This window comes from Trematomus bernacchii, unplaced genomic scaffold, assembly GCF_902827165.1.
Source record: "Trematomus bernacchii unplaced genomic scaffold, fTreBer1.1, whole genome shotgun sequence".
NCBI classification, from domain to species: Eukaryota; Metazoa; Chordata; class Actinopteri; order Perciformes; family Nototheniidae; genus Trematomus; species Trematomus bernacchii.
In genome coordinates, this window is record NW_022987641.1 from 8,477,627 (window position 1) to 8,498,234 (window position 20,608).

The window sequence follows — 20,608 nt, forward strand, 5'->3', positions numbered from 1 at the left end:
AATGTATTATATGTGTAATCGTAAGCAGAAGTATCCTTGTGCTCTCCTAAATAACATTACACTTTTAGAGATGGCTTCAATTCTAAAAGCAAATCTATCTGGGACATTTTTTCAAAACATATTGGAAGCTATCTGAATTAAATAAAATGTTTATCCTGCATTTTAGATGCTGAATATGTTAGAGAAAAACGACTTGAAAAGCTGTTTTAATGAGTTATTCTGAGCTAAATCATTGTAAGTATCTGACAGAATGAGCATCACGTCTGCAGGTCCTTCAATGAGGGGAAGTAATCTGCTGCCCCCTGCTGGTGCTGAAGAAGCACTGCCACTAGCACTACACAGGGCTGCGTTGGATTAAAAAGACATGAAGGGGGGAATTACTCTTAAAGTGTAAACACACGAGTGAGTCCAATTCAGTTTTTAAACATAATGATACATTTAAATGACAGTGGGTGTTTCTCAATCGCGAGTAAAGCTGCTTCAGAGCCACTATTTCAAGCATACTACGTCATCGAGTGCCGCCGAAGTACTGTTCTGTTCCAATCTCCAGTATACTTGGAAATCTACCGAGCCCGGCGTACTCCGTTTGGAGAAATATCGAGTGTGCACATGAGTAGACTTCGCGGTCTTAAAATCCCCACAATGCTTTGCGCACGGACCAATTTCCCCAAATCTGTGGCGGAAGATGTAAGGCGGGGCCTCTCATATGACGCACACCTGCACACTTGCTAGCGTGTTCCACACTTCGTTTTCCGATTGCCAGGAAGTATTCTTGACTCGCTTCTGAAGCAAGATGCTCGGCAGACATGTGCGCGTACTCGCGATTGAGAAACACCCAGTGTTTCTTAAAAGTCGAACATGGATAGAGCAGTGGAGGAGTGTCTACACTAGCCTAGGGCACTCATGTTAGCGCCACAAAAGAGCTGATTAGCTTACATGCTATCAGCTGTGACTGTTGAACATTCGAGAAAGACTTTCACTGAAGTGACACAGGAGGACAAACACAGGTGTAAATAATTAAATTAATTATGGCTAAAATCTATTTAGCTAATTTGCTTCAGGAGCTGTGCTTTTTTTTTCCTGCTACACAAAGTCAACAACGTTTTCTTGCTATTCACATTATAGCAGCACCAAGATCAAATTCATTTGACCGGGAGGCATTTATTAAATATCAAAACATGTTAAATTACAAATTCCTATTGAGCTTTTTTCGTAAACATGTGTGCTTATTGCTTTGGATTTTGTTTAAAAATAGTCACGAAACCAAATACAATCTTAATCTAAGGCTTAAAGACCAAGTGGAAGGTTTCACTTCTCTTCAGTGCATTCAGGTCTGAAAGCTGGTGATTTAAAAGCATTCACAGACAAACAGATATCCAGCCAGTAGCCTACTGTTACAGGTTGAACAAAAAGAAAAACAGTAAAATACAGTGTACAAATTCCAAAAAAAGACTGGCAGGCCTGCAAAATCTGCCCGTTTAAACCGTTTAAACACACATGAGAAAAAGGCTACAACATTCAGCATGGGAAAAAACGTTTGTCAGCTTTTTTTCTTGTTGCTTCTGTATGACCCCATCAATAAATATAATACTTTTCTTTTTAAATCAACCACAGTATTCTTAATTAAAGGCCTGAGAGTGTATTTTAAAATCCAAACGACAACAACATGAAGTTCTTTTAAATGCGACAAAATATACAAATGCAAAATTGAGCAGAAAACTGTCTTGAGATAAAATGCCTCGCTTTGTTAGTAGTTTGTGACTTTAGTGCAAGAAGCAGCAGACACCATGGAGCATGGACAGCTACAGACAATCAGCTAGAATTCTTTAGTTCTTCTTTAACAGTTTCAGTGATTGTTAAAATGTCATTTAAGTGTTAAATAAAAATGGTCACAGTCTCTAGATTTTAAAAATGAAACCTGAAGAGTGTCAGTGGTAGAATCCCTCTTGGTGTCAGTCTTCTTTCTGATCTGGGACAATACTCCTCCAGATTAACCAGGATGTAAAAAATGCATCCCAGGAAATGTGTGTGTTTGGGGGATCACAGGAGCAGAGGTGTGTGTTCTCCCGCCGACTCCATCCTCTTGGTGAGCTGCCGCACCCGGGCCAGGAGGCGGTTGGGCAGGGGGGGGCAGTGGTGGCTCGGGTCCAGGACGTTGGTCTTGCGGCGCTCGCGTTCCTGCAGCCACATGAGGTACGGGCTGGGGGGGAAGAAGGGGCGGGAGCGCTCTCGGTACAGCTGCAGGACCATGCCCGAGACGCCCAGCACCACCCACACCGTGATCATGATGTAGTCTGAGGGAAGGAAAAGAACAGACGGTTTTAAAGACAGAACACAGTTGAGTCTAAATACGTGACTGACACTTTTACTGAGAACTCGCCGATGGCTTGGAAGGGTACGTCGGTGAAGACGGCGCTGAAGTTGTGGTTGAGGAAACGTTTGAGGATGTTCAGGCTGATGTAGGACAGGCTGGTGTAGATGTAGGCGTTGACGGCCAGAACTACAGCGTACGCCCCGACCACACCACACGTGATGATGTTACCCTAGCAACAGAAAGAGAAGGAGGTATTGAGTTATTTGATACAACACAACAAAAATCTGAAATGTCAACATCTTAAACTTTTTTTTATAGCTCTCTGTTCATGTCTGTCATTTTTATTTTTCACAGTGAATTGAAACACAAAACATAGAACTAATGACATGAATAATAAATCTGTTTCCTGGTATTTCTTTGTTTTTAAATTCTATCTAATTTCAATATAATTGTCTTTTTTATTCCCACTAAAGTTTGAGTATCATTATACGATTATTATATTTTCTTACTTTACCCAACACCAAGTAATTCTTAGAACTACCACTAGTAGATGCCGGAGTAAAGACATGCTGTAGTGACTGTAGTGCTGTGTCACCTCTCTGGGCCAACGCACGAAAAAGAGCGGGACGATGAGCATGATGCAGCAGAACGTCACCCAGAAAACTGCGTCCGAGCGCCTGAACACATCCAGGTCACCTGAGAAAAAACACACAAATACACTAAATATATTTTATATTTAAACTTTATGTCAGTGATTAGGAACTTTAAGGTACTTTAAGGATGTGAAAGGCATCATTTTAAAAGACAAACACCAACAAATATGGATTAAAGGATTACATTTAGTCTTTTTTTTTTTAAATGCTGTCTTATTAAATAAGAGTTACATATATTTGGATATTGTGTGTGGGGGTGTATGTGCATTAGAGTCACTGAAACTATAACAAAAGTTGCTTGTCATGTTTCGGGAGCATCTGACCCACCGAGGGGAGTGAAGAGGACGGTGGAGGCGATGAGGAAGCCGAGCATCAGTCCCACCACCACGATGCAGGCCATGACTGAACCGAAACGCCACCAGCTCATCACCAGCATGACCCCCCCCACCACGCCGATCACCGCTGACACGGCGAGACACACTGCGCACAGAGGACGTTCACATTTTTCACATTTCATCGCAGGAAGAGATTGGAATTGATCGAAGTGGAGAAAGAAACTCACTGTCGTACTCCAGTCCTGTCGTCCTCGTGACCAGCACAAAGAAGAAGAATGTCGCAAAGCTGAATCCCATGCAAAACAACTCTGCATGACAGGAAGCAAAAAAGGAGAGTGATTAAATACAGACTGAAGAAGCAGTACAGACATGATGTTTATTCACAAGGTGCTGCTGGGTCATATCCCATCACTCTGTCTCCTCCAGTTCTACAGCCGGCAGCAGAGCCAGGTCACGGTTCAGTTTGGAACAAATACGTTTCTGTATCACATGAGAGGCCGGCCAGTCCAGATTCGCTTTTTTATTCTAATACAACGCCATGACAGGAGACCAGAGGAAACACCTTCATTAGTGTCAGCACTACCAGTCGTTTTTACGTCCCTACGAGGAAGTTTGCAAACATGACCTCTGACCCCGCTAATCTATTCTGTTGACCCTAAAGTGGACTGAAAAAGACGGAAATAGGAGGGAAATAAATATTTTACTTTAGAGAAAGCGTTTTTCCAGGCTTAATAATGACGTGATAAATGAGGTGGAAACCTTCATTTACACATTCCTCCATGTTTTGTTAGATGACAAAGATACTACACAAACAAAGTATATATTCACTTTGCGTTAGTAAGAGGGGAAATTGTTGTCTCCTGGAATATTAATGCTGTACTTTAAAATATAATATGTATATTGGGATTACACAGAAACTAATCGCATTAAGGGATGTCAAACTACTCACCACATTTGAAGAACCGATGCCCAAAGAAGCAGACGAACAGGCCGGCCATACCAGCAATAGTGAAGAACATCTTTGTGGAAATCTTCCCTAAAAATGTATTAAATGTTCAATGTTACATTTTCATTTGTCAATAACAGCATTCTTTCTGATTAGTTAAGCAAAATGTTATTCAGACTAAGGATCCCATGACTAAAAATTACAGAAAATAAACGTATGCAGTTCGTGTATCACAAGATTATTTCCTTTTAAAAGTTGTTTTATGAATCGATTGACCTGATTTTAAGATTTTCCTAATATCAAGAGACAGGCTGAAAACTAATTTCCAATGTTTCATGCATAGTGTTATTTAAACTGACGGATCCCATGATTAAAAAATACGGAAAATAAAATTGATGGATCACAAGATTGTTCCCTTGTCAAAATAATTAGGAATAAATCGACCTGATTTGAAGATTTTCACGATATATTTTGTTGATGCAATGGAATTATAGAGCAATGGTAGAGGACATTTTCAGTGTGTCAGCTCACCGAGTGTCTGACATCCGTCCAAGGTGGAAACAAAGCTGCAGGCGTAGGTGTGTGAGGGGACGTAGGAGGTGGAGGTGTTCAGCAGAGGGTCTCTGACCACCACGGAGTAGACCACACCCTGACCAGGGATGGAGGTGAACACCGCCATGCTCATATCTGATGATAACAAAGTCATGACCTGCAGAAAGACGAGGGGTGTTCCTTATTATTATTAATATTTAGCAGGTAAATACTGAATAGAACCACTTATGGTGCTTTTGGTGTCTTACCAGTCTGCCATTCTCCATCATGCCCTGGATGTCAGCCACGGCCTGGATGCCGGTGAACAGGCTGCGCTCTGATAGGTCGTTCTCAGGCAGGAAGTACTGGTAGATGTCATACTGCAACCGCCAGTGCGTGGTGGCTTCTGTAGAGATGTCACAGGGGGAAGGAGTTTCCCCCCTGATGGAGAAAAAGCACCGTCAGGACTAATCTGATTTCTGTCTGCTAACGTTTTTTTTTCAAGGCTCTGTTGTGATTGGTCAACCATTGTGAGATGTATCGCCCCATAGCCAATGTGTTAAAGCGATAGCCAATAAAAACGGGATTGTTACATAGTGATGCCATTATGTTATGAAAGTAAACAAAGGAGTCCAATGGAGGCGTTTCAGGCCGGGGGGGGGAGTGTGTGGGATGGAGGGAACTAGCCTTTGCAAACCATTTACATGCACAAAAAACGATATAACACACTACAGGAAAGGGAGAACCCCAAAGAGTAATATAGGGCCCCTTTAAATATGATAAAAGGAGAAAGACTCTTAACTCTGTGAGTAGAAAGTATTTCTTAAAACTCACAATATCCTGAGATATAATAAAAAATGTCTCTTATAAATAAAGTCAATGATATTTATGTTAAAATGTTGTTTAACTAGCACGTTGAAGAGGGAGTGTGAGAAACAAGTGGGAGCACACTAAAACTGAAACTTCACTTCATGTTGTTCTTATGCAACATCTTGCTTTCTAAAAGGTCTGTGGTCCCACTGTGTGAACCACACATGTGACAGAAGAGGTGTTTGTGCGCCTGCTTCATACAGAAACCTTCATCTCAATTAGTCATTTATTCCTGGTTAAATAACTGTTAAAAAAAATGTAACACAGCTGGGGTGTTGTGATATAACATATGGTTGTGATGTTGATCATGTGGACACCTCACCTGATATAATAACACATGACACCAGTCAGACACGTCAAACAAGTTTAACCAAACCAAACCATTCTAAACTAAATGTGGAGTTCCAAAAGAAGAGCTGCTTCAGACTGTAAGGTACTGACACAACAGGAAATTATGCAACAAGATAACAATTCCTCTGTTTATCTGCTGCTTAACGTTGTTGGTACGAAAAACAGGCAGACATTCTTTAGAAAAAACGCTGGTACTGTTAGCTAAAGCGGAGGAGGGGAGGCTGTGTGTGTGTGTGTGTGACAGAGACACATCACAAGATCTTCAGTAGATAAACAGTGGATAGGTCTTGCAGATGTTGCTGCAGGCTGAACAGGAAGTTGAGAAACAAGTGTGTTACCTCTCGTTTCCTAAGTTGGCTGGTGCGAAGCGTATCTCGGTCTCGTAGAGGTTGTAGTGGATGTAGACGTTTGGGTCGATGTCCAGGTTGAACTCTGTGTTACAGGCTCCAGGTACAGGATCTGAAAGAGAACAGATTCAGTATTAAAGGCTGTATCGGGCATGTCAGGTCAACAGAAGACAAAAACACTTCCTCTAGTGGCACTCTGCCAGGTCGGGAGCATTCAGGGTGAATCAACACGAGAAGGCACATGAGCAACCAGGCACAATCGATGTTGTTCCCAGACAACACAGAGTTTAGCCTGTCTGCATATTCTTATGATCGTATCAGATCAGGGTTCCTGTAGTTTAGGGCAAGATTTAGGTATTTCTAACAATGTTTTTAATGCCACACCACATGTATCAAAAGAGCCCAAAAACGATTTGCATTATACACACCTTGCCTTGTACGCATTGCCTTGTATCAACAACGCACATCCCAATCAAAAATTGGTTTATTTGTTATTGTAATTTTCTATTATTTATTCACGTTCTTGACTTTTTTTATTACTTTTGCTGTATTTTTAGATTTGCTCATTTTTACACATTTTAATCAGAAGAGAAGCGCACATTTATTTTTAAGTCCTATTTATCTCATATCAGAATCAGAAACAGATTTATTACCAGGTAGGTTGACACATACGAGGAATGTGTGTGTGTTGTGGTGCATACATAAAATAAAACAAAGATAGAAAACTATTTGAAGAAAACTATATTAACAAAATATTACAAAATATAGTTAAAAATTGCAGTATTTACATTGAATATGGTAATCCTAGAAATAGAATTGAATAAAAATAATTTAGAAAATAGAAAAAAGTACCAGAGCTGGAGTAGGGCAGGATGACCCCGGTGCCCGCCACCGTTTCTCCGTCAGGAGAAGACAGGAACAAGGAGAGGGACACTTGTTCTGGCAGGAGAACCGTCAGGAGCCCCGAGTCCACTGCTGTCAGAGAGGGACCCTGGTCCAGGATCTGAGGAACATGTCAAATTAACAGTGTGGTCAAAATAAACACGAAGAAAACAAGACAAACGGCCATGCTAGCAGTTCAGTGAGGCTCGCTAAATGCTAACACTAGCATGTGTTGGCAACATTGTCACAGTGACAACGCTAACTAAAATGTTTACCATCTTAGCTTCAGCCCTTATAATAAAGCACAGCTGAGGTTGATGTTGATGGGAATGTCATATTCTATCATATCAGATATTTTGTCAGAAACCGACCGAATTCTGACCTAATTATTGTACCCGATAATCTTTTCCACAGATTGCTAAATACATTTTATAATCCATCCTGAGTGGGATTTAGTAACACTAAACACTAAAACACTCCATCTTATTATTCCCATGACATTTACTCAAACCACAAATGTCTATCCCTCCTCTATCTCCTCGACAAAGTCCAACCAGGCAGTTTTCTACACTCATTTCCACTCAGCTAACATTGTAAAGGACTGATTTTATGATAAATCCTTTGAGACAGTGGTAAACAAAAAGTCAACTAAGTTCTTGTGACTGTGGAAATCTAAAAAGTATGCGGATGAACTAATGCAATGAAAGTGAGTCATTGTTTTCACATGCGGAGCACAGAGGAAGTTCAGATAAGTCCGTAGGTTCAACAACAAGTGATGTCACGTTCAATAACAATAAGAAATATGTGATTATCCTAGCATGTCCCACTTCCTTATGGCCTCAGAGCTCCATAGTTGTTCAACACATCTGATCACTGAGCCACTGAGCAGGGACCATCTTTTTTGCTTTTTTTTGCTTGTTTTTTACATTATGTGAAGTGTTTTGAAAACTCTGTAAAGTGCTTCATAACTCGGATGTTTTATCATTATTTGTTATGATGATGTACGTGATTAATGTAGTGTATTGCTTACAGTAGTAACCTCTCAAGGTATCAACACGTTTTAAATGGGATTGTGTAACTAACGTGAGCAACTTGTCTAACTTATGAAAGCCTGTTGTGATCTTAGACGACTAACACTGCCATTTTTCACAAAAGCTCCACTTATAATATATAGCTTACCAGAAATGTCTTGGAAATAACTCATTAAGCAGAAAATGGTGATGGCAGAGGGCAACAATATATCTCCCGACATATTTTTCTGTGAGCATAAGCTGATTTACTGTGTGACACTGAAGGCTGTGTGTGCCCATTGCCCACAGACAATAACTCCATTGTATGACACATGTCTTGACGTTGTTGACAGTCAGAGCTGGAGTAAGAAGAGATAAAGCTTTCTTTGCAGTTTTTAATGTAATTTCATTTTAGTTGTGACAGTGAAGTATTCAAAAAGTATTGGCATCACATTTTTCTTAAAAGCACCCGAAGGAAAAGTACTATGTCCCCTTTCCCAATCATATTAATTTACTGGATTATTATCATTCATGCATTAACTTATCATCAGTGCTAGTAAATGTGGAGCTAATTTAATTACTTTATATACCACTGCTACATTTCTGAACCTATAGTTATATATTATAGTTTATGCTTTAGTTTTTTAATATTTTGTAACAGCTACTAATCCTAATATTTAGAGTAACTAGTAACTCATTTTGTTAAATAAATGTAGTGGAATAAAAATGAAAGGCTTCTGAAATGTAGTGGCGTAGAAGTATAAAGTAGCATAAAATAGAAATACTTAAGGTTCAAGGTTCAAGGTTCTTTATTGTCAAACTAACATAGCTACAGAGTAATTATGTCGTTGAAAATCTTATGTCACAGGCTTCTCCAACAATGCAACATAATAATACAGATAGTAAAAGAAGTATGTAGAGTACAAGTACCTCAAAAATCGTTCTTAAGTACAGTGACTTGAGTAAATCTACTTTACTTTACTTTACACTACTGACAGAGTGCATCCGTGTAGAAAGAGAAATGGACAGGGCCAGCAATAACCATAGTTGCTAATAAAAGAATAACAACAAACCTAAAATAGGATATTGTGGTTTACCACTTGCAGAGAGTAACAGTCATAGCAACAAAGGGGAACAGGAAATGATGGATTGATAACAGAGTATCATTAATCGCTGCCGTACTCTTCCTCTTTTACTCTGTATGTTGCAGATTTGTTTGTTTTGTAGCTAGTGGTCGTCTCCTTTTTTCCACTGAGATTTGTTTTCTTCTGCAGTGTGGATCTAAAGCTTGCTGTCCCCTGAGACTTCTGGGACGCCAGGAGCTTTTTCTCTCAGGCCGCCCTGTCTGCCACTCATGACCGGTGGACTGTACGTCAGCTGACTGCCCCTCTCCCACTGGGCCAGACCACCTCGCTCACAAAGCCTCATTCATTAATCAGGGCTAGAACTCACTCCCTGCTCATACAGTAAGAGTGAGTATACTTTTAATTTCACAGTTTAGATGAGCTTTTACTGCTGCTTTTTATACAGTCACTCGCTTCAAGAATAACTCAAGAAAATGGGATTTGATCGGGGTCTTTCTCGGTACACTCTCTGTACCATGAAGAACATGTAGTAATCCATCAGAGCTCCCAGAAGTAACAGCTGTGATAAATGCTAAGCTAATAATAACACATGAACCACCTCATATTTCAACAAGACTTTATCCATCAATTTCAGTTTTAAAAAGCTTAAAATAAGTGTATGTGTCCGGTAGTAAAGTAAAATGTTATTAAGTGGCCTAATAAATAAAGAAACAAGCCTAAACATTAATTTTGATACTACTAATAACATATATTCACAAGGAAAGAAGTAGATGTGAGAAGAGATTGGAGACTTCTTACAGCTTTTGTCCAAAGTTAAGAAAATCTGCTTACAGGCTTTACTTTGCATTCTTCTGTAGCAGTGTTTCACGTGTTTTAAATATATGAACATGATTTGAGTGGACTAATCCTTAAGTTTAAGGACAGAAAAGACAATCGCCAACTATTTTGTTAATCGTTGAAGTGATTTATTGGCCAAAATGCAAGAAAATGCTGTTTTCAGGCTCTTAAATATGAAGATGTCCTGCTTTTCTCAGTTTTATATTCAATTAAATTGAATATGTCTGGCTTGTGGACTCAAGACTCAAGGAATTTGGGCTGCAGCATGTAAAAGACTTTGCTTGGAAACCTGAGAGTCGCCGGTTCAAGTCCCCAAATGGACCACGTACAGACTGGTGCACTTTAGCAAGCAACAGTTAAAAGACCAGGTTCTCTGTTGACTATATTCAGCTTTTTCTCAGCCATTCTCTCCTGAGCAGACACTAGTGGAGAAATGTCTGTGAGCACTTCCTCACCCTGGTGTAGGAGAGCGTGGCGTTGCGGTGCTGCGTGTGGAACTGCAGAGTGATGAAGGCCACCTCGGGGGGGATCCTGGACACCACGGCCTGCACCGTCTCGTTCTGAGAGAAGCTCACGTTCTGAAAGGTTCCCGGCAGGAAGATCACACGGTCTGCAGCAGAGAAGAAGGACCGGTCAGTCACATGATGTGATTTCATCTGATGACTGCTGTGTGCTGCCTGTAAAGCACTCAGCTGCTGTGTCCCCCAATAAAATAAAACAGCAATAAATAATGAACGATAAATCTATTCGCTGTAACAACATGATCTTTTTTAATGATCACAACAGCAACAATCTACCAATGAGATCAGAGAACACATTAAAAACAAATCTATGGGAAGGAGATTTACAATAAATACTAAAAGATCGATCACTAGAAAACATTACAGTTCACTAAAGCATCTTATCAAAAGTCTTAAAGATATTTTACCACAGCAATCATTTGGTCCTATCTGTACGCTCAACTTGTCACTGTCTGTCATAGTGAACTTTCCACAGTTTTTATCTCCTTCACATATCTCTCTCATCAAAGTGAGAGAAAGTGTACAACCAACTTTTTCCATTGAACTTCTACAAAGCTGCATATTATAACTCTGTAATAAGTGCAATCCTTTGTCTGGTGTTATTTCATGTGTCATACGGAGAGCAGGAATGTCAGCTATGGAACTCCAAGCTGTGCAGATTAGCTGCAGGTTACACGTGCTGCAGCCTTATCGTCTCTGAGCATTTACAGGGCACGCTCCGGATCTTTCTACCATGTGAGCAAGAGGAAAAATGTGAAGTCTTGAATTCGTCAGAAACCATAAGAGGATATTTAATGGTAAAAACAATATTGTACTGTAAATAAAAGTAAAACATATTAGATTATACACCACTATCAGTTACTTTTTGATGTAGACTACAAGAACAAACACTGAAACATTAAAATTAGGCGTAGAACTCTGAATAATTATACATTCCTAATATTTTAATACTGGCCTAAATCAGTGATTACTTGACGCTTAAATCTGTGATCTGTAAAGTCTTTCAGAATAAATTGTGTTTGTTACTTCATCTCAACTTGATGCTGCTGACATATTTCTGTCATCGATCAAAGGGATTATTTAACTCAGAGTAAATACAGTAAATATACTTGGTTTTAATACTTCATTCTACAACACACCATGTGTTTGGATTCAAAGGTCTAAAAGATTGAACAGTGTTAGCTGGACTTTGATTTTTCTATTGAACTTTTAACAGATCTGAATTTACTGTTGTTATTCTGTAAAACAGTAGGTCATTGAGTAAATATGAATGAAAAACAATGATATTATGTTGAGAATTAGAGGAATATTAACATTTATAGTAAGAATAACTAAAAGTATTTGTGTTTGAAAAGATAAACTCAGGGCAGCTCAGGGTAATACATGTCCTGATAAATAAACTTGTTTACTCAAAAAACTGAAAGAAACTGACTATATGAGGTTTGAGATATATATACTGGACTTAAAAATCATTTGACACAGAGCCTGTTTGTGAGTTAATATGGGATTTAGCTGCTAGATAATGCTAGCTTAAGCTACACAACAATAACAAGTTGAGCAGAGTGACACTTCAGTGATTTACATACAAACAGATATGAATCACAGAAGTACCAGGTTCATGTGAATAACCAAATACTAGTCGGTTGTAGAGAATGGGAAAGATAAAAACGAAAGCAGTGCAAATGACTGTAACTCACTCTCCATCTGAGCTTGAACTTCGCAGACCAGCAGCAGCAGCGGGCACCAAATCCAAAGAGACATTTTCCTCTGCTTCAAACAAAGCTTTTTTATCTGCAGCTTAGTAAAACCATGGGTTACATCGCAGTTTCCTGTGTTTGGGTAGAAGAAGTCCCTGCAGAGGCGACATGCTTCCCAGAGAGAGACACGGAGACAGTACAGAGGTTCACCAACAACTGTCTGTCTTCTCCCTCTGCCGCTCGCTCTGCCGCTCCGAGTCCGACAGCTGTACGAGAATCTCGCTCTCGGTCCCGCGAGAGCTCCCCTCCCTCTCCACACCCTATTTGCTCCACACAGATTAAAGCGAGATCGGTGACACAAGGATAAATGTGATTTCATTTATAAAAATTGCATTGGTGGACAAAGTACTCAGATGTTTTACTTAAAATATTCTGTATAAACTGTAAACTGCTTGTGATATTGGGCTATAGGCCTGCAGATGTATTCGCATCAGAATGTACTTACAGTTATAAAAGTAAGAGTATTAATTCGGCACAACGGCAATTTCACATTGATATATGAGATATAACTGTAACTGGTTATAATTTTTGAGTATTTAGTCAGAAAAGTTTTAGAATAAAAATAGTTCCGGTTACAGAAATGTTCTTTAACCACTGAATTAAACTCTCCTGGCATGTTGTAGTTCTGCAGCAGAAATAGAAGGTGGATGTTTCAGCAGATCCTGTGTGTTGGAAAATGTTTCTATTTCTGCTTTTAAGCTGCTGATGAAATGATGTTACAACGAGAAGGTGGAAAGTGAGAAGAGTGTAAAAAACAGTACCAAAAACATGGGGTTTGTCATTTGAAAGTAAAATGAAATCAATATCAACCAAGCAGAGACCATTTCATGTTGACGGATTTATTTGAACTCAAGCCCTTCTTTTACCCATTCACGCATTAAAACATCTCAGACACTACAGACTCATGCATGCTGGCTAAATTAGCAAACAAAACAAAAGTACCAACAAAAAAAGAGGAAGATGTGTGTTCACACTACATGTGTCTGAGTCCCCAGACGAGGATGCAGCATCTCCCTGTGAAGGCTCCAGGAGAAGGGATAAGATCTTCTGACTATCTGTAGGGGGAAAGATTAAGTGGTATGTGTTTGTATGTGGCAGCAGCAAGGGGGGGGGGGGGGTGTAGTCACCGAGGGCTCTCTAACTCTTTCTCAGGCTGACGTCAGCGCTGCTCAGCAGCGGCGACAGTGACGTGCTCTCTGATGTTTCTTCTCTCTTCAGAACCAGGAACGCCTCTCGACTGATTCCCAGCAGCTCTCGCAGTCCACTGTTCTCCAGCTAACAAACACAAACATATAGCCATACATTCAGATGGGATACTATCAACACTACTACTATCTATAAATACTGATGTGTAGCTTGCTTTTCATTTAAGGAACAGGGTCTGAATTTACATTAGTGATTTCGAATCAATCATATCACCACATATACCATCAGTCTTACTTAAATTCATTATCTCAGTGACTTCTCTGCAGCTTTCCCTGCCAGTGTTGCCCTTAGGAAGCTGGACAAGTATTTGAGGGGTTGTGTGTGTAAATGCATTAACGCATGGATGAATATATAAACATGGTCGCGGCTATTGCCATTTTGTGCATTTACATAATCATCTTGGTCACAGTCTGGGTCCACAACTGGCTTATTAAACTGAATGGAACATTTAGGTACAGATGGAGATGCAGGAATTTGTTGTCTCTACAGTCGCTGTTTCTGTTGCTTTCAAATTCACAACATAACATTATAGACTGGGTACTTAAAATGTGAAGGGATTTAACTGGGTTTTATGTATATCCAGAATGAGGGGGCTTCTGTCATTTTAACCAGTGCTGTCTGTTGATTGTTTTGGTCATAGTTCTTTCACTACTACCTATTTAACAATGTTACTCTCACTAGAATAGATTTTTCTGGAATTTCATGCGCTGTGTTAGTTAGCGAGAACAAACATGTGTTTATCAAGTGCTTAGGATTTTGTGTTTTGTGTAAAAGAACCCACCAGCAAGTGTTTGTGGACAACTGTTGGAAGTGCATGTAGAAGTATGGGGGGACATGTTTTCTTACCTCGAGCTGTTTAATCCTCTCCTCGTCTTCACATATTCCCCCCTCGTCCACCTCTATCGCCTTCCTCATCACAGAGGCCATCTCATTGATCTTGTCTATGTGTGCCTGCATTTCCTACAAAGATGACATTTCTTTTTTAGAAACACTCCTTTTATCACTGGAATATGTTCAATATTTTCTACATGGACCCTTTTTAAACATTTGCTGCTGCTGTTAATTTGATAAATGCAATACACTTTCTGAGGCTGACGCAAATGCAATTTCAATAGGCCTGAATGATAAACAACATTCTTAATATCAGAGACAGTGTTAGTAGGGAAAGTGTATATATCCTTTTTTGTGTTTATGCTAAAGTTAGTCTTTAGTTGCTTGATGCTGACAAGTTACAAGTGTCACATGTATTATCTAATATTCCCCAAATGAGAGGGCACTTAAAAGAACAAGTGGGCCTCCCTGACCGTGGTGTGCTGCTCCTTCAGCTGGGTCACGATGGTCGGGTCGTCCCTCTTGCTGGCCATGAGCAGCCTGAACACCTGCTCCCTGTATTTGGTCATGATGAGCTCTAAGGCAGACTGGTGTTCCTCTAACGACGACCGTAGCTCTGCAGAAATAGGGAACTTGGGGTTGTTTTGCGTACTACATTTATTTTGTGTTCATTAAAACAGATCCCAAAGCTAAGTTAGTATCACAAATTAACTGCGTACCTTTGTTTTCCTGCTGGAGGTCTCTGATCTGGCGGTTTTCCTGTTGGATTCCTAGGACCAGACTAGAACGAGGACGATGTCGGGCCACCTGGTTCAATGAGTCGATCTCCTCCTGGTACTAACAACAAGAAACAACTCAGATTAAACAACTGGATGATTTTAGCCTAAAAGAAAATCCCAAAAATGGTCAGGCTTTGAAATTAAACTTTAAAAACTCTCTTTAAAGTGATTTGCCAATTTTTTATACACCAGTATGTCAATGTTTTGTAGTTTGTTTCAGTAGTTTTGTGTTGAAGCATCTATAAAAACATTTACATTCAACGCGACACCATACCTGTTGCATGGCCTCCACTCGCTTGTTGAGCGATGTTGTCTGTTCAATTAACATCTCTGCAGCATTGTCGTGGTTACGAAGCCTCTCCACTAAGGATTTGGCGTCTGACAGGACCTTCTCTATGGTACAGTTCATGCCTAAGGAAAAACAAGTCATTATTAATATGAAGGATTCAATATGAACCTTGCCAACACTGCATGTAAGCTATCAATGACATTTTAAATTGTGTTGTAAAAGCCAGGCTAATGTTCTCCAGTCTCATTTAATGACTTTACTGAGTTGGCTCAAAGTTCTTGCATGTAAATATACCTTGTGCCGTGGACTGTATCTTATCTTTTAATCTTTTAAATTGAGCCAGATAAAGCAATGAAGGACTCATCAAGCTATCGTTCATCACTTACTGATCTCAAGGTTAGATTCCTACCAACAGAAACGTAAGCTCCCTATGTGTACACCTTTAGATTATGAGATTATTTCCATTTAGGAGTCACTAAAGTTAATACAAGTAACATTAATTGCATAGGACAATGTCCAGAATAAAGTACAAACACATGAATTCAGAGAACTAACCAAAAACACCATTCATATTGTTCATGTAGCATTTAGCTCGTTGCTAAGCCTACCCTCTTCCTCGTAACATCTTGAATGACAGCTGCTGTCAGCTAATTAGCTTAAGCTGACATGTTTTAAGGGGTTATATTTATTGAGTGGTAGTACGGAATGCGTATCTTTGCTGTAGTAAACAGTATGGTTGAGTATACTAGCTAGGTGTAACATAATATTACCAGCAGCTAACTTATTAGGTGACTTACTAACCACACTTATAATGCAATGACAAACATGTTGCTCTTACTGGTAGACTCTGCTCGACTGACATTTCTGACAGTTCTTTTAAAAGTTAGAATATTAGTAAAAGAAGACCCTCTCGTACCTGCAGAACTCAAAGTGCAAGACATTGTAGTTTAGCTAGTCCGTTACTTCCTGTTGATGTTTAGTAGCTAATACTAGCTACAGGCTAACATGAGTTCCCATCAAGGAACTACATGTAACGTTAGTGGTTCTGATGCAGCGTTAACACATGGATTTGACAGCAGACATCCACGTGTTCAAACACTTTACTTGTGTGCTGTAAATTCCGTCTTGAGATAGTTTAGGTGGTTACAGCTATCCGAATGATAAAGCTTCCGAAGTAACGTCCAAATCCCGCGATGTTTGTTTTTATTTCACGGGCATTCTCGCGATAGTTTTGCCAAAATACAGAAAACATGGCGGACAGGCTAACACAACTACAAGACGCTGTCAATTCGGTAAGACACATTTGCGTGTTTTAAACTACAATTTACACATACTAACTTTATGTTGACTGCTAATATTATCTCAAGAAAGTAACTGGTCAGTCTAGTAGCCCCATTGTTTTGAGTAACCGCTTAACATCGCTACATTAATGTGAGCTGATGACCAGGGCCTGTAACGTTAACCAACAACTGGTTCAACTTCAGGTTAATGCACATTGCACACAGCATAAGTTAGTGTAAAAGCATTGGAGCCACCATTCTTACTAGCTAACAGGGTGCTGAATACTTCCTATAATTCATCATGTATGTATATAGCTCCCTGCTTGAATGAATGTGCAATGTAAATGTAAATGTCCCCTCTGTAGGACGAATAAAGGGATTCTGATTTTGAATCCTGATGTTTTTGTGTGTGCAGCTTGCAGATCAGTTTTGCAATGCCATCGGCGTCCTGCAGCAGTGTGCTCCTCCTGCCTCCTTCAATAACATCCAGACGGCTATCAACAAAGACCAGCCAGCAAACCCAACCGAAGGTCCATTATTTAAGTCACTTATCTTTGTTAGTTACTTTTCTGTCTCTGTCTTTTCTCATTCTATCTACCTTCTCAACACTTTCAGGACTACATCATTGATGCACCAAACGAATAATCCTATTAAAAAGACATGGGGTATTGTGAGATGTGACTAATGCATAATATACTACAGCCACATGTTATTTTCAGTCTTATCTTTTGCTGAAGATTTACAGGCATGGAATTGAATTAGCATCTCCCCCCTGCCTAATACAGGTTAGCTGTGGCAGGTAAAACGTGCCACCATTACATATAGTTTTTCCTATTAATAAGACATATTTATTTTTAATGAGCAATTCCTTAATTACAACTAGTCAGGGAAATGTTCCGTATTTCTACAGACTCTGCTTAAAGTAGATAGAAACGTCATTTATTCAACATTAGGATGACCTTTTAAATGTTTTTAATCCTCATCCAGAATATGCCCAGCTATTTGCAGCCCTGATCGCCAGAACAGCCAAAGATGTGGATGTACTCATCGACTCTCTGCCCAGTGAGGAGTCCACTGCAGCTCTGCAGGTCTGTACATTCACTAACATCTGTCACACACACATCTCCTGCATTTCACTTACACATTCCCTGGTAAAAACATAGAAAAACCAAGTTAGTATTTCATGCTTCCTGTCAGCAGAGGGAGCCAGCTGAATGCTTGTACAGCTACGTGTCTGTCTGCTCTTAAAACAAATTATTATAGTCATGGACTATATATATATTTTTGTTCTAAATCATATTGCAAAACTTTCAAAAATAAATATATGAACTATAGATTAAGGTTTGCTTGTTTAAAGACATTTTAAGAACTCTTAAAAAACTGTTTTGCCCTTGTGATGAATCTGAATACCTCTAAAAATCAGATGCAACAACTTATCAGAAGAATATTTTACATGTTTTTCAGGGTCAGTGATTTATTTTTTAGAATTGTATTCTCAATGGAAATAGAGAAGAAATGTTGCCTCTATTTCTGTGTTGTTCTGCTTCCTGAAAATAGAACGGTATATTATGTAGTGACTGTTATAAATAGTATTCCGCTGATGATGAGTTCCAATATTTTTAAGCACTGATCTTTTACACTACATCCAAAGTAACACCAGTAGGAGAGTTCAACAACTGAAATCCAAATCAGTTGAGATATGTTTTTTGTTTAAGTTAATTTTCCCTCTGTGGGACTAATAAAGGTATTCTGATTCTGAAGATCACTAAAAAAAGATAATAATGGTTTTACTTTTTAGCTGAATGCTACATTTTCCAACACAATCTCCTACAACAATACAAAGTCAGGACCTTGGTTATAATTATCTTTTTTTTTTTTTTAAAGGATCTCCTTGATTTTTTTGATGTGTTTTTCAGGCTGTATATAAATGTAGGTATTTAAAAATCTGAATCAGAATACCTTTATTAATCCCACAGAGGGGAATTCACGTATGAATAAAAAAAAAAATAACAACATACGGAAACTCAAAATAGAAGGTAATAAGAACATAAATTACTAAATGATGCAGTAGGAACTAAACAAAAAACTGAAACTCTTCATATATACAAAGGTATTGCCTGGTAATATTTGGCAAAATATGGCAAAGTTGTGTCGGTGCTGCATATTTTCTTGTATTGCCACACCTAGAACAGACGTATCACAGTTGTGACGTGTGACATAATCTGGTGTCTCAGAGATATTATCACTACAACTCTAAATTATGAGGCTTTAAAACAAATGATTGTTTGCGCCACAACTATATTTGTATAATAAAGTTGTGCTGAATGTGCCCTCCATCAGGCGGCCAGTCTGCGGCAGCTGGAGGAAGAGAACCACGATGCAGCCGCCCGTCTGGAGGAGGTGGTGTACCGCGGGGACATGCTTCTGGAGAAGATCCAGAGTGCCCTGGCTGACATCGCCCAGTCTCAGCTCCGCACCCGCAACGGAGCACCCCCCCAGCCCACCCCGGCCGAATCCTGACCCGGACAATAATCTGTCTTTTCCTTAATTTTAAAACTTTATTTTTACCCTTTTTCAAACCTTAAAAAACTCCAAAATATGCTGAAAATGCCTGTAAAGGTCATTTGAAATGTAAGATAATTGAGTTGCTTATTGAGATGGTATTGTCCCACAGCAGCCCCCAGTCTCAAGGCAAACACACGCTGAAAAAGGTCTTCACATACTCACTGTTTCATATATGGACCTTACTGCTGGTGCCAAGATACTTGTGTATGGTCCAAATGGCCACCCTGTCATGTTTTTTATGTTGTACATTGGTTAAGTCTGTTTTGTATATTTATGAATGAAATTATATTCTTATCTGTATTGAAAAACCTGGACACTTTGCAACTAACAAACCCTCTCAGCTCATTGTAAATCTGAAGTGTTGTTTTTTTTAATAAAGCTTGGAAAAACATTTTTGAGGAACTAACGTCTGTTTTTAGTCTATTTCATGACATTTCAGTATGTCATAAGTTGGTAAAAAATAGCATGGGGGGAAAAATGAGCTGCTGAGGGCTTTAATGGGGAATAGGGCTGCTGAAAACAATTCAAGATTCAGTATGAGAAGTGAGAACATTTATTCCCTTGATTTATTTCAGACTGAACTTTATAAAGCTTGGGCTGCAGGCCAGAAAGTCTATAACCCAAATCTAAATATAGTTGCTGTTTAGCAGCTCAGTGGGCTCCATTGATGCGAGAAAAAAACAAAACGGCCTTGTCTGCTGGACACCACATCATGACGTGTTAACAGGGTGCACCCTGCACCTCTGTGCATGATGTCATCGTGGCTCATAGTAAAAGCACTCAACCCATCCAAAAAATGAGATTTATGGCACAGAAAACAGCCCAAGGTATCTTTTGGTCAACACTAGTTTGTTGGTGGTGTTATCTTCTGTTTTCAGTTCTATTTAGTATTTCGTTTGGCGAATTGAAGGCATTTCTAAGCATCCTTGCTGGTTGATTGGAGGAAACAAGTCAGTTTCCTGTGGAATTTCTAGATTGCACAGAATGAAGACTAAATCTGCAGTGTCGAGTTTAAACAGTGAACATATTTTAAGTTTTGTTTTTCCTCTTAGAATATTCACAGAATATAGCTGTGGTGTGTTTATCAGTGGCACACGATTATGTTTTAAGTTATCCTCTCATCTTCTCCTGTATTGTCAGAAGGCACATATAGTTATATTATAAAATATGTGGTTTAGATTATAACTTTTCATGTTTGTATTAGTGATTTATTGATTCT

The 20,608-nt window shown here is 39.3% G+C and overlaps 3 protein-coding genes across 4 annotated transcripts; 1 reads left to right on the forward strand and 2 right to left on the reverse strand.

Annotated features, from left to right (window-relative positions):
* Positions 1-1,107: 1,107 nt before the first annotated feature.
* Positions 1,108-12,626, reverse strand: tm7sf3 (transmembrane 7 superfamily member 3). The gene is made up of 12 exons (XM_034133570.1): positions 12,380-12,626; positions 10,617-10,771; positions 7,200-7,350; positions 6,339-6,459; positions 5,049-5,220; positions 4,780-4,957; positions 4,252-4,338; positions 3,530-3,610; positions 3,295-3,447; positions 2,910-3,010; positions 2,381-2,543; positions 1,108-2,294 (listed from the first exon to the last, which is right to left on the reverse strand). The coding sequence occupies exons 1-12, from the start codon at positions 12,441-12,443 to the stop codon at positions 2,041-2,043; spliced, it is 1,680 nt and encodes a 559-aa protein (XP_033989461.1). The 5' UTR covers positions 12,444-12,626; the 3' UTR covers positions 1,108-2,040.
* A 636-nt stretch (positions 12,627-13,262) lies between these two features.
* fgfr1op2 (FGFR1 oncogene partner 2) lies at positions 13,263-16,736 on the reverse strand. Of its 2 annotated transcripts, none has more exons than XM_034133502.1 (6): positions 16,649-16,736; positions 15,530-15,666; positions 15,196-15,313; positions 14,950-15,092; positions 14,492-14,605; positions 13,263-13,714 (listed from the first exon to the last, which is right to left on the reverse strand). In XM_034133502.1, exons 2-6 carry the CDS (start codon positions 15,662-15,664, stop codon positions 13,577-13,579), a joined length of 648 nt encoding a protein of 215 aa, XP_033989393.1. In that variant the 5' UTR covers positions 15,665-15,666; positions 16,649-16,736; the 3' UTR covers positions 13,263-13,576. The 2 variants fall into 2 exon arrangements, with proteins under 2 accessions (XP_033989393.1, XP_033989392.1); XM_034133501.1 differs by having other exon boundaries at positions 16,461-16,730.
* On the forward strand, positions 16,696-19,795 carry med21 (mediator complex subunit 21). Its single transcript, XM_034133503.1, has 4 exons — positions 16,696-16,836; positions 17,240-17,354; positions 17,812-17,912; positions 19,165-19,795. The coding sequence occupies exons 1-4, from the start codon at positions 16,795-16,797 to the stop codon at positions 19,342-19,344; spliced, it is 438 nt and encodes a 145-aa protein (XP_033989394.1). The 5' UTR covers positions 16,696-16,794; the 3' UTR covers positions 19,345-19,795.
* The last annotated feature ends 813 nt before the right edge of the window (positions 19,796-20,608 follow it).

Coding starts and splice junctions, on each gene's coding strand:
- tm7sf3 (XM_034133570.1), bottom strand. CDS start 12,443: ATGTCTCTTTGGATTTGGTGCCCGCTGCTGCTGCTGGTCTGCGAAGTT. Junction 7,351..10,616: donor CCACGCTCTCCTACACCAGG/GTGAGGAAGTGC, acceptor CATGTTCCTCAG/ATCCTGGACCAGGGTCCCTC. Junction 4,339..4,779: donor GGACGGATGTCAGACACTCG/GTGAGCTGACAC, acceptor ATACATTTTTAG/GGAAGATTTCCACAAAGATG.
- fgfr1op2 (XM_034133501.1), bottom strand. CDS start 16,485: ATGTCTTGCACTTTGAGTTCTGCAG. Junction 14,606..14,949: donor TGAAGGAGCAGCACACCACG/GTCAGGGAGGCC, acceptor TCATCTTTGTAG/GAAATGCAGGCACACATAGA. Junction 13,715..14,491: donor AGAGGATTAAACAGCTCGAG/GTAAGAAAACAT, acceptor TGTGTTTGTTAG/CTGGAGAACAGTGGACTGCG.
- med21 (XM_034133503.1), top strand. CDS start 16,795: ATGGCGGACAGGCTAACACAACTACAAGACGCTGTCAATTCG. Junction 16,837..17,239: donor TACAAGACGCTGTCAATTCG/GTAAGACACATT, acceptor TTGTGTGTGCAG/CTTGCAGATCAGTTTTGCAA. Junction 17,355..17,811: donor GCCAGCAAACCCAACCGAAG/GTCCATTATTTA, acceptor ATCCTCATCCAG/AATATGCCCAGCTATTTGCA.